General features: G+C 47.9%; 1 protein-coding gene across 1 annotated transcript; it reads left to right on the top strand.

The window, feature by feature from the left end:
• Nucleotides 1-990: 990 nt before the first annotated feature.
• Nucleotides 991-8,924, top strand: UBL4A (ubiquitin like 4A). The gene is made up of 4 exons (XM_083592542.1): nt 991-1,305; nt 5,055-5,160; nt 7,357-7,562; nt 8,650-8,924. Exons 1-4 carry the CDS (start codon nt 1,258-1,260, stop codon nt 8,758-8,760), a joined length of 471 nt encoding a protein of 156 aa, XP_083448668.1. The 5' UTR covers nt 991-1,257; the 3' UTR covers nt 8,761-8,924.
• Nucleotides 8,925-11,630: the final 2,706 nt, after the last annotated feature.

The raw sequence follows: 11,630 nt of genomic DNA, 5'->3' as shown, positions 1-11,630 counted from the left end.
TGAGAGATTTTACTTTCTTGGGCTCCATGATCACTGCAGATGGTGACAGCAGCCACGAAATTAAGAGACGCCTGCTTCTTGGGAGGAAAGCAATGACCAACCTAGACAGCATCTTAAAAAGTAGAGACATCACCTTGCCAACAAAGGTCCGTATAGTAAAAGCTATGGTTTTCCCAGTAGTGATGTATGGAAGTGAGAGCTGGACCATAAAGAAGGCTGATCGTCGAAGAATTGATGCTTTTGAATTATGGTGCTGGAGGAGACTCTTGAGAGTCCCATGGACTGCAAGAAGATCAAACCTATCCATTCTTAAGGAAATCAGCCCTGAGTGCTCACTGGAAGGACAGATCGTGAAGCTGAGGCTCCAAGACTTTGGCCACCTCATGAGAAGAGAAGACTCCCTGGAAAAGACCCTGATGTTGGGAAAGATGGAGGGCACAAGGAGAAGGGGACGACAGAGGACGAGATGGTGGGACAGTGTCTTCGAAGCTACAAACATGAGTCTGGCTAAACTGCGGGAGGCAGTGGAAGACAGAAGTGCCTGGCGTGCTCTGGTCCAGGGGGTCACGAAGAGTCGGACACGACTAAACGACTAAACAACAACAAATATTGCCTCCTGTTCATTTCTACTGATTTCGCCCCGCGCTTGGCAGATTTTAAGCGCCGCAATGGACAATCTGGAATCAGTTAATCAACTAATTAATTTCATAAAATTTACACACCTCAAAAACCCTCAAAGCGGTTTACAAAAAGATAAAACAACAGACTCGGGGGGGAAACTCACAACCCTACTTCAAAACATACACAAGTTAAAATACCGAAAATGAAAATAACATTACCTTCGCTTTCTAAGCATCTTATTAAAGTCTCTCAGGCTGCGACCCCGAGTCTCCCTTATTCCCGCTCTACCCCACCTCCACTCTATGGTTAATCACTCCCGGGCACGTGAGCCTTTGCATCATAGAGTTTCATATGACGTGAAAGCGGTTGGGTTTCGCCGCGCCCGCTGCCTTCCGGTCTCTCGGATGTTGCCCTCCTCCTGCAGACTCAACTTCCGCCCCTCTGGCCGCTTTCTCTCTCTGGCAGCTTCAGTGCGCGTGCGGCCCCCCCGTCGAGATGAGAGGCCTCCGCGTCTTCCTTTCGCCTGCGTAGCTTCCCTTCGCCGCGCCGCTCTGTCTTCCGGACAGCTTCTTCCGCGCGTGTCTATGATTCAGTTAAAGGGGCCGCTTCTGGCTTTCCGAGCTGCGGGGTCCCGAGATGCTGCTTACGGTGAAGGCGCTCCAGGGCCGGGAATGCAGCCTCCAGGTATCCCTGCTCCTGCTGCTCCCGGGCGGGGGGATGCTGAGTCAGGGGCGAGGCCGAGCTGGGTGTGGGCTGTTGCCTGGGTGTAGCCCTCGCCCGCCCCAAGCCCAGAGGAGCCACCGGGAGGACCTGGCCTGGAGGAAGGAGGCCGAGGGCGGCAGGAGCGGGCGGGGGGTCGGAGGGCAGCGAGGGGTCCCTTCCAGGATGGAGAGAGCACAGCAGAGGTCGTATCTCCTGAGAATCCTCCGGAAAAGCAATCTCTCAAAGGACCTGCTGATGGCCTTTTACCATTGTACACTGTGGAGAGTGTATTAACTTATGGTCTGTGTGGTTTGGGAGCTGCACGGTCAGGGGGAAAACAATGCTGTCCAGGGTTGTAAAGAGAATAATTGGGTGCACTCTTCCCACCTTGGATCAAATCTATGCTTCCAGGTGCCATAAGAAGGCTGTAGAGATAGTGCAGGGCAGTGCGCACCCCGGAAATGACCTCTTTCAGCTTCTGGAAGAAGGTACAGGGCTATAAAGGCTAGGACTAGCTCACTGAGAAACATTCTATTCAAATGCGATTTTGGTTTTAAACGCAGTGTAAGGCAGTCTCTAAAGGAGTGTATTGTATTTAATTATGCCAACCTAGCAGTTCTAAGGGACGCAGGTGGTGCTGTGGGTTAAACCACAGAGCCTAGGACTTGCCGATCAGAAGGTTGGCGGTTCGAATCTCCGCGACGGGGTGAGCTCCCATTGCTCAGTCCCTGCTCCTGCCAACCTAGCAGTTCGAAAGCACGTCAAAGTGCAAGTAGATAAATAGGTACCACTCCGGCGGGAAGGTAAATGGTGCTTCCGGCCACTGCTATGGTTAGCCAGAAGCGGCTTAGTCATGCTGGCCACATGACCCGGAAGCTGTACGCCGGCTCCCTCGGCCAATAAAGCGAGATGAGCGCTGCAACCCCAGAGTCAGCCATGACTGGACCTAATAGTCAGGGGTCCCTTTACCTTTATCAGAGTTTTTAGGGGGCTAACAAGGCTGGGATAGCAGGCTTGTTGGGTTTTGAACGTTTGATGTAGATTTTTTCAATTTCGTTGTTCTGTATGGGACAATGACAATAAAGATTATCGTATCATATAGATGGCTGTGAAGGGATCTCATGCACTCTGGGGGGTGGGGGCTCCTGAGCAGATCTGACACCCCCCCCGGCCTTCAGCTGTTTCTCCTGCTGCCTTTTTCTTCCTCTGTTTATGAAGTCGAATTCAGCTCTGCCGCTGGAATATTTATTTTCATAGAGTCATAGAATGGTAGAGTTGGAAGGGAGCCCGAGGGTCGTCTCGTTCCTTTCAGTCTCCTCTTCTCCAGGCTGAACATACCCAGCTCCTTCAACCGTTCCTCATAAGGCTTGGTTTCCAGACCCTTGATCCTCTTGGTCTCCCCTCTCTGCTGTTGTTCCATCTTGTCAAATATCCTTCTTAATTTATGGTACACAGAACTGGACACAGTGTTCCAGGTGTGGTCTGACCAAGGCAAAATAGAGTGGTGGTATTGCTTCATTTCATAAAATGTGTACACAGCTTGGTTGTAAAAGAGAAACAAACAAAAAAACCTCAAAAACACAAAATGGCAGAATCAAGTTAAAATGCTAAAACAGATTAAAAGTGGCATCAAGTTCTACGTATCTGGGTGGGGCAGGCTTGTCTAAACAGCCTGTACCTATTTGAGATCAAGCAGGAACCCTCACTGTACCAAAAGGAGTACAGTGAGGGCTCCTGCTTGATCTCAATAGGCAGGGAGTTCCAAAGTGCAGGCGTGGGAATGCTAAACAGCCAAGTTCTTACAAATGTGGAACGGGTATGGCACCTGTAATAGTGCCAATTCCATCCATTGGATTTGATTAGGGTAACGCGATCTTATTGGTAAACTGGTCCTAAGTTCTTAAGGGCTTTATAGTGTCTGCTATCACTAGGGCTCACGCCCAGGATCTGATAGAGGAAGGTAAGTGTTTCTAACCATGCATTCTGTGCCTTCCCTTTGCAGGAAAGTAACCACATGCCTTTGGGTCAGAGTTAAGGGCTCTTAATACAAGGTTGGGGTACCTGTGGGAGTTGGGAGACCAGCAACATTTGGAGGGTCAGAGGTTCCCCATCCCTGATTTAGCACATTTATACCCCACATTTCTTCCATAACGCTCAAAGCAGACCAGACCTAAACCACCTCAGCTTCAGCAAGTGGTTGCTCATGTGGGAGGGTTGTTGTACTCGTGTTCTGTTTGCAAACTTCCCACAGGCATCTGGTTAGTCACTTTGGAAACAGAATGCCAGACTAGATGGTTTTTCATCCGATCCAGCAAGGCTCTTCTTGTGCTTTTATATCCCCTCAGACTGTACCTTGAAAAAAGATTACCTCCTTCCAAGGTCGGAACCCCCAGTAATGTTAGAAGTACATTAAAAATGTATTTCATTTCGTTTATGAAAAATCTCAAGTGATTTAACACTACAAAATCAACAAATAAGACAGTTTCTCATATAAGAGCAAAACAATCTCTGCTTAAAAGAACTGTTGAAAAAACAGAAGGTCTTCAGCAACACCAAAAAGACAGTAGAGATGGTGTTTGTCTGATATGCAGTGGGAGGGAGTTCCAAAGGATAGATGCTGCCACACTAAGGGCTCGATTCCTACATTGTATGGAAAAGACCTCTTGCTGAGGTAAGTGTTCACAAGAGGCCCTCTCCTACAGAGTGCAGTGGTTGGTTGACTATATAAAGGGTGAGACCGTCTTTTAGGTATCCTGGTCCCAAACTATATAGAAGGCTTTGAGCACCAGGACCAACACATTGAACTTAATGTGCATTGCTCTTCCTAAGCATTGCACACGCATGAACATGGTCATTCTCATAACAATTGCTTAAGGCATCCCTGTATTTATAAAGATATCAATAAATGATAATAGTATTATTGTCATGTTACAGCTGGGGGAACAGACTTTCAGTGGTTTCAAGGGAAAACAGAGATTTTAACTATGAATTTCCAGTTCATACCTTGTACAGTCAAACCTTGGCTCCCGAACGCCTCCATTTTGGAACGTTACGGCTTCCAAACACCGAAAACCCAGAAAAAAACATTTTCAAACGTTTTTCGGAAGCCGAATGTCTGACACGGCTTCCGCTTGAGTGCAGGAAGCTATTGCAACCAGTCAGAAGCCACACCTCAGTTGTCAAACATTTCGGAAGCCGAATGGACTTCCGGAACAGATTACTTTCACCAATGAGGTTTGACTGTACTTTCTACCTTCAAGTGATATCAGCATTTTCATGCCTGGGAGAAAAAGGGGCCAACACTAACTCAAGTTGAAAAACACTATATGCCTACTTAGTAATATTATTTAACAACTACCTGAAAAGCAGAAAATATTCATGCTGTGAAAAGCTGCACTTGCTGATCTTCTACCTTTCACAGGAGCTTTGCCAGAAGGAGAAAGAAAAAATGCCAGCCATAAATAGAACAAAATTATTTCCTGTGGACCAATTTGTCAATGGGGCAAGCTTCTTGGAGCAACTGGAGGGGTGGGGGTGGGAATTCACTCTGAAAAGGACCTGAGAACGGACAGGTACTGTAAGTGTAGGGTATATTACTGAACAAAAGGTTTGATCAGCTTTTCTAGTTCTGTGCTTGACCAGGGCCTATATTCTCCAGCATATGAAAGCCCTTGCTCTGAGCCTGTCAGTTTTGGGGGCCAGCCCCACTTCATCACATTCTTCCTTCTTAGGTCTCCCCAGATGAACGGATCTCCTCTCTCAAACGCTTGGTCTCCGAGAAGTTGAATGTCCCAGTATCCCAGCAGCGCCTGCTTTTCAAAGGCAAAGCTTTGGCAGGTGGGTGCTGATGGTGGTTTGGTGTGACTGTGTTGGTGGCCCCCTATGTTAGAGTATGGCAAGGCCAGTCTTATCATTAGGTAGAATAGGCGCCAGGTGAAAAAGTTCCTCTCCAACCAGGCCTTTGGCTAAGTGGCATCTGATACCCTCACTGTGGGTTAAACCACAGAGCCTAGGACTTGGCGATCAGAAGGTCGGCGGTTCGAATCCCCGCAACGGGGTGAGCTCCTGTTGCTCGGTCCCTGCTCCTGCCAACCTAGCAGTTCGAAAGCACGTCAAAGTGCAAGTAGATAAATAGGTACCGCTCCAGCAGGAAGGTAAACGGCATTTCCGTGCACTGCTCTGGTTCGCCAGAAGCAGCTAAGTCATGCTGGCCACATGACCCGGAAGCTGCACGCCGGCTCCCTCGGCCAGTAAAGCAAAATGAGTGCCGCAACCCCAGAGTCGGTCACGGCTGGACCTAATGGTCAGGGGTCCCTTTACCTTTTATCCTTTTAAATGTGTGATGGGAGGGAGGTGTTATTGGTTTGTTTTTGTTCTTATTTTTATTATATATTTTGTGTTTTTTATATTGCAATGTTATGTTGTGAACTGCTCTGGGATCTGCAGATGAAGGGTGGTATACAAGTTTAATTAATAATAATAATAATGAAGCAGCTGTCTCAGGCAGCTAAGTTTATTGAAAGAGTAGGAAGAAGTTTATTTATTATTATTGTATTTTACTCTCAGAGTGAGGTGTTTGTGGGATTTCCTGTCTTGGACCAGACCTGACTGTGTGTGAGGGAAGGAGGGCATCTTTGGATAGGAATCAATGGGATTGGTTTTGGGGCATGTAAGTGTGGTTGTAAATGACCTGTATGCATATGTAAGAGATTTGCATTGATATAGGAAATGCAATGTTTGAAAAACATTCAAGAAAGCTTTTATCTGTACTGAAAGTATATTTTCTTATGCTTGCAACCTTTCTGAAAATTGCTGCCTACAAATGGAGCTTGATGACTTCCTTTCATTTCCCTAACGTCTTCCCGAAGCATCCCAGCTATAGCTCTGATTTGTGCTGTTTTTTGTCTAAGCCTTTTCAAATCTCATTTGCCCTTATTTCATTTTAGACTCATGGCAGTGAGATTTGTGACATGTTTCATAGAAAAGAATAGTCTCTTAAGATTTGCCAGTATGCCTGCAAAAAACCCTGCTATGTCACTGTGGGGACTGGATGTTCTGTGACAATATGAAATAACCTGGTTTTCATAAGCCAAAACACAGATTTATTTTGCAGCAGATATTAAGAATCTATAATCTTTGCCTTTATGGGGGGCATATATTTTCTGCTCTGAACTCACAGCAAAGGATGTTTTGACTTTGAATGCAAATGGAGATGTGACTAGCTAGGACTGTGGAAAATTTAGCATTTTAGATGAACAACTCCCATAATAATAATGATATTAATTTATTCCATACCCTGCTCATCTAACTGGGTTTCCCCATCCATTCTGGGCAGCTTCCAGCTTAATAAAAGCACAGCAAAAACATCAGACAATAAAAACTTCCTGATATAGGGCTGCCTTCAGATGTCTTCAGAAAGTTGTGTAGTAGCTTATCTGCTTGACATCTGATGGAAGGGCGTTCCACAGGGTGGGTGCCACTACCAAGAAGGCCCTCTGCCTAGTTCCCTGTAACTTCACTTCTCGCAGCAGGGGGACACACTCCTGATCATTGGCTATGCCTGCTTGGGGCTGTTGGGAGTTGTAGTTCAGCAGCAGAGGTGCCAACTTGAATAAAATATTGGGGTGGGGGGAGCTAAGCCCCACCCCACATAACTGATCACATGACACCACACACACACACACACACACACACACACACACACACACACACCATTTGAATGACAATGCCCATGAACTTTGTGGGGGCCCCAGACCCCTCAAATATTTTTTAGAGGGAGGTGAAGGAACCTCGGCCCCTAAAAGTTGGCTCCCACATTCAGCAGCATCAGGAAAAACAGAGGTTCGCCACACCTGCACTAGCTGGATGCTTTGCCCTTTAGTTTTCTGTAGTAAATTGTATCCTTCCAGTCCGTGCAAAGTTATGGCTGGTGTGAGACCATAGCTTTGTGGCCCTGTGGAAGTTCTGGTTGCCAGAGTGAGGCCTCTTGCTGGCTGGCACCTGGCCTTTCAGCAGCTTGTGCTTCCTTCCCAGATGAACACCGTCTCTGTGATTACTCTATTGGACCCGAGTCAAAACTGAACCTCGTGATCAAGCCACCAGAGAAGGCATCGCCTGAGGAACCTGGCCGCAGAGCTGGACCCCCACAGAACCCTGTCATCTGGCACACACTGGCCCAAGTCCTAGGCAGGCATTTCAGCGTAGCTGATGCTGAGAAGGTGTTGGAGCAACTGCAAAAGGTAACTTTCTAACAGGAGTGTCAGGGCCGTCTTGAGCATATCCGGCGCCGTGGTGCAAAGCTCCCTCCGGCGCCCCCCCTCCCCAGTTTCCCGGAGTTTTTTAGGGAGGATGGCACTGCCGGCGGGGCTGGAGGAGGCGGGCAGCGTCTGGAGGGTGGCTCCAACGGGGAAGAGATGGAGGCTGGACGCGACGCTTCCTGGCTCAGCTGGCCGCTTTGTGCTGCGGTGGCCACCGCAGATGGAGGCTCTGTGTGTGGTGCTGCTTTGGCGCGGCATGGCGGAGGCGGGCGAGGGCGCGTCCAGCCTCCGCCTCTTCCCTGGCACCCTCCAGAACTTGGTGCCCTGCACCACTAGCCTCTATGGGTAAGGCACCCCTGAGGAGTGTAGGTGGGAATCCCCTCAGGTTTGGCTTATTGGTTCCCCTGACACTTGTGCAGCCTGATCCTAAGTGCCTTTACTTGGAAGTAATTCCTTCCGAGTTCAGTGAGGCTTACAGTGCAATCCTAACTATGTGCCATGGAGGGGGGGGGAAATCTCATTAAACTCAGTGGGCTTACACCCAGGCAAGTGGGGTTAGGACTGCAGCCTTGATCTTGACTGAGTGTGCTTGTGTTTGCAATTTCAGCCTGCAAAACATTATTGCTGTCTTTATCTTATTCAGGCTGCAGTTCTGTACCCAGTTATCTGGGAGTAAGTCGCATGAAACTCAGTGGGATTTACTTCTGAGAAGACATATATAAGCTGTCGGACTGCCAGTGTCCCAACAGCTCCTTGGGAATAACCTGCTTTTATTTGATGGCAGCGGTAGCTGAGAATGAGCCAGGCACTCACACACATGCATCAAGTGTGTATGAATCAGACTCCAATGACTTGCCCAAAATCACCCAATAAGCAGGATTTTTAACTTTTGTCTCCCACATCAAAATCTGTCACTGTATTGCATTGGTTAACCTGCAAATCTACACACACAGCGGTTTCTCATTGGGACCCTTTTAACTACAAAATGTCTGACTGTCTGGCAGGTGTGCTTCTGAACGCTGTGTTCAATTCTCTCTTTCTCTCTCCTCTCCCTCCCCCCCCATCCCAGGATTATGAGCGGAGCCTTCGATTACTGAGCTTGGATGACATTGAGCGCTTGGCCACACGCTTGCTTCACCCTGAGGTGGCTGAAGCTGTAGAAATGGGCTTTCTGGATTAGCTGGTGAACTTGGGGACTGAGCCTGCCTTTTTGGACAGAGAGCCCCCCTGGGCAGGGCCCAGCTTGGGGCTTAATGGGGGCGATCCCTCTGGACTGCTGTTAAAGGGGCACAGAGCATCTGTAGCCACTCCCCGTCCATTAAAGGTGGTGATGGGTGAGACTGATCTACTCTGTCTAGTGTGTTCGTCCGAAGTGGGGGAATGACTCTTGGGGAAAGATTGCTTGCCCAGTACTGAGAGATGCAGCTGCCATTGGGGTTGGGTGCTGCTGTGTTTAATAATATGGGGGGTTTCTTTTTCATCACCTAAGCCTGGTTGCATCTAATAGATTCATATTTATTGTTGTATCCAAAGGCCATCCTAAAAATAAAGTTTACCAAAATTTTCAGACAGAAAATCAAATCTGAATAACCCAAATTTAAAATACAAGTTTTGAAAACCTTAATATTGATGCTTTCATGTGTGTGTGTGTGTGTGTGTGTGTGTGGGAGAGAGGGGGGGGGAGACTTGCATTGTGCTGTGAGCAGAACGATTTGCCTTTTTGCCAGTGGAACATCCACTGAATCCAATATATGCTCATTGGAGGAGGAAAAACGCACAGCCCAACACAAAACCAGGAAATCAACAGGAGATGCTTACAGCATTCCTGGACACCCTACTAAAAACCATTAACCAGGGACTGTGCTGGCACTGCCGCCTGTATAATGCTTACCAGAGCATAGAGACAGCCAATGGAATCACCAAGGTGCAGACATGTTCTCATCACACAGCCCTCCATCACTGCACACATAATGTCAACAGTAATGCCAGCGTGTCCACTTTCCATCAGTTCCTGTAGCACATACAGCAGTGGCCCCAGCAGCACTAGTCCCTGGGCATCCCTATAATCAGAGGTTTTAATATTCTGATGCTCCTTATGAACACAACACACAAATGCACAGAGGGGGGAGAGGATGACCCTCATAATGAGCGTAGCACCTCCATAGTTCCTTGGGTAGGGGTCCTGCAGGAAGTATACATGGCCCTCCTATGGACAAGGGTTCAAGACCTGCCCAGGGTGGAGAAGATTCCTTTGCCAAGCAGCCAAAGGCAGGGACGAAGACACACTGGTAGTAGCCCCCATAGGCTCACTGCATGGGCCATAGGGGCTGAGAAGCAGGAGCCAGGAGTGTGAGCCCCTTAGGAGGAAAGGATAACTATGGTCCTAGTTGCCTTCTGAATGCCTGTGAAGCAAGGGAAGTACTGTATTTTTCGCTCTATAAGATGCACAGTTTAGAGGAGGAGAACAAGAAAAAAAAAATTCTCTCCCTCTCTGCGCAGCGCCCCTTCAGCGAAGCGGCAGGAGAAACGGAGCCCCTTCCATTTCTCTTCCCACTTTGCTGAAGGGGTGCTGCGCAGAGAGGGAAAGCTGTGCAGCGCCTCTCCAGCACCGATCCCTCTTGCTCTCCTGGCTTCAGCGAAAGCAACACGAAGCCTCCAGTGTGCAGCGGGAGCTCCATAAGACGCACACACATTTCCCCTTACTTTTTAGGAGGGGGAAAAGTGCGTTTTATAGAGCGAAAAATACGGTAATATCATTTGCAAAAGAGTAAAATGATGTGCAATTGGTACTCAAGCCCATTCTGCAGATCTCACAAAGCAGGTCCCTAACCACTCAGAAACAGCAGCAGACAGGGATCAGGCAGATCATTCATCTTCCCCCACCCACCTCCAGCCTCAGCATCCAATCAGATGCCAGTAGGAGGGGAAAGGGGGGGCAAAAGTGCTAGTTACAGAATGATTTGTCCCTTTCTAAGAGTACAGATCATTCTTGACTCATCCTGTTCAGATTGTATGAAATATTCCCCACCTCATTCAAACAGCATGGTTGATCCTCCATCTTCAGGATGCCACAAACAAACGCTCTGAAGATGTTTAGTTGTTGCTTATGTGGCTGTCAGAGGCAATTGCTAATATTTCTTTGTGTGGTGTTTCTGGATGGTGGCCAGATAACCAGCTCAAGGAAACTGGATCTGTCTAACGGAAAAGCACCCCAAATCAAGGCTGTATAATATATTCCAGGATTGTGCAGAAGAAAGAGACACTGTACACTACTGGCAAGCCGAAATGGACATGATGCAGGAGATCTGGGACTGAAAATCCAACATTTTTTTCTTTTTAACTTAAAAGCAGCTGCAGAGAGCTATGCATGTCGTCAGAGCCATGGCTCTGGGGAGGGGAGAGAGTGACCAGCCCCTACCCCACCAGCGATGCTGTCAGTTCTAAATCTCCCTGCCCAAAAGGTGCTTTGAGTATCTCCTAGCAAGAAAAGGCAAGTCTCTCTTTCTCCCCTCTTCAGCACTGTGGGGATCATAGCATCTTTGGTGTTTGTGTGTCTAGATAGGGTAATTTAGATCTGGGAAACAATCATAGAATTGTTAGGAAGGGTTTAATTCCTATTTCTCTCAATATCTTTGCTTTTTAAGTAGGTGAATAAACACATAGGAAAGTCCAGTCGTTGATCTCTTTGTTTCAGGCCTTACTTACAAGTTCTGCTTACTTACTTACAGTGTATAGCCCAGGGGTCAGCAACCTTTTTCAGCCGTGGGCCGGTCCACCGTCTCTCAGACCATGTGATGGGCCACAAATAACCCAGAGATGCATTTTAAATAAAAGGACACATTCTACTCATGTAAAAACACGCTGATTCCCGGACTGTCCGTGGGCCGGATTGATAAGGCGATTAGGTTGCCTACCCCTGGTATAGCCCATACTGCAGTGGGAATCGGGGGTAACATCTGTCACTCCAGATGTTGCTGGACTCCAGCTCCTATCATCCCTAACCATTGGCCTCGTTGGCTGGGGCTGATGGAGTCCAGCAACATATTGGGG

This window comes from Podarcis filfolensis (genome assembly GCF_964270895.1).
Source record: "Podarcis filfolensis genome assembly, chromosome: 17".
NCBI lineage: Eukaryota > Metazoa > Chordata > Lepidosauria > Squamata > Lacertidae > Podarcis > Podarcis filfolensis.
Note: the sequence above shows the minus strand (reverse complement) of the source record. Positions and strands in the feature narration are given on the sequence as shown.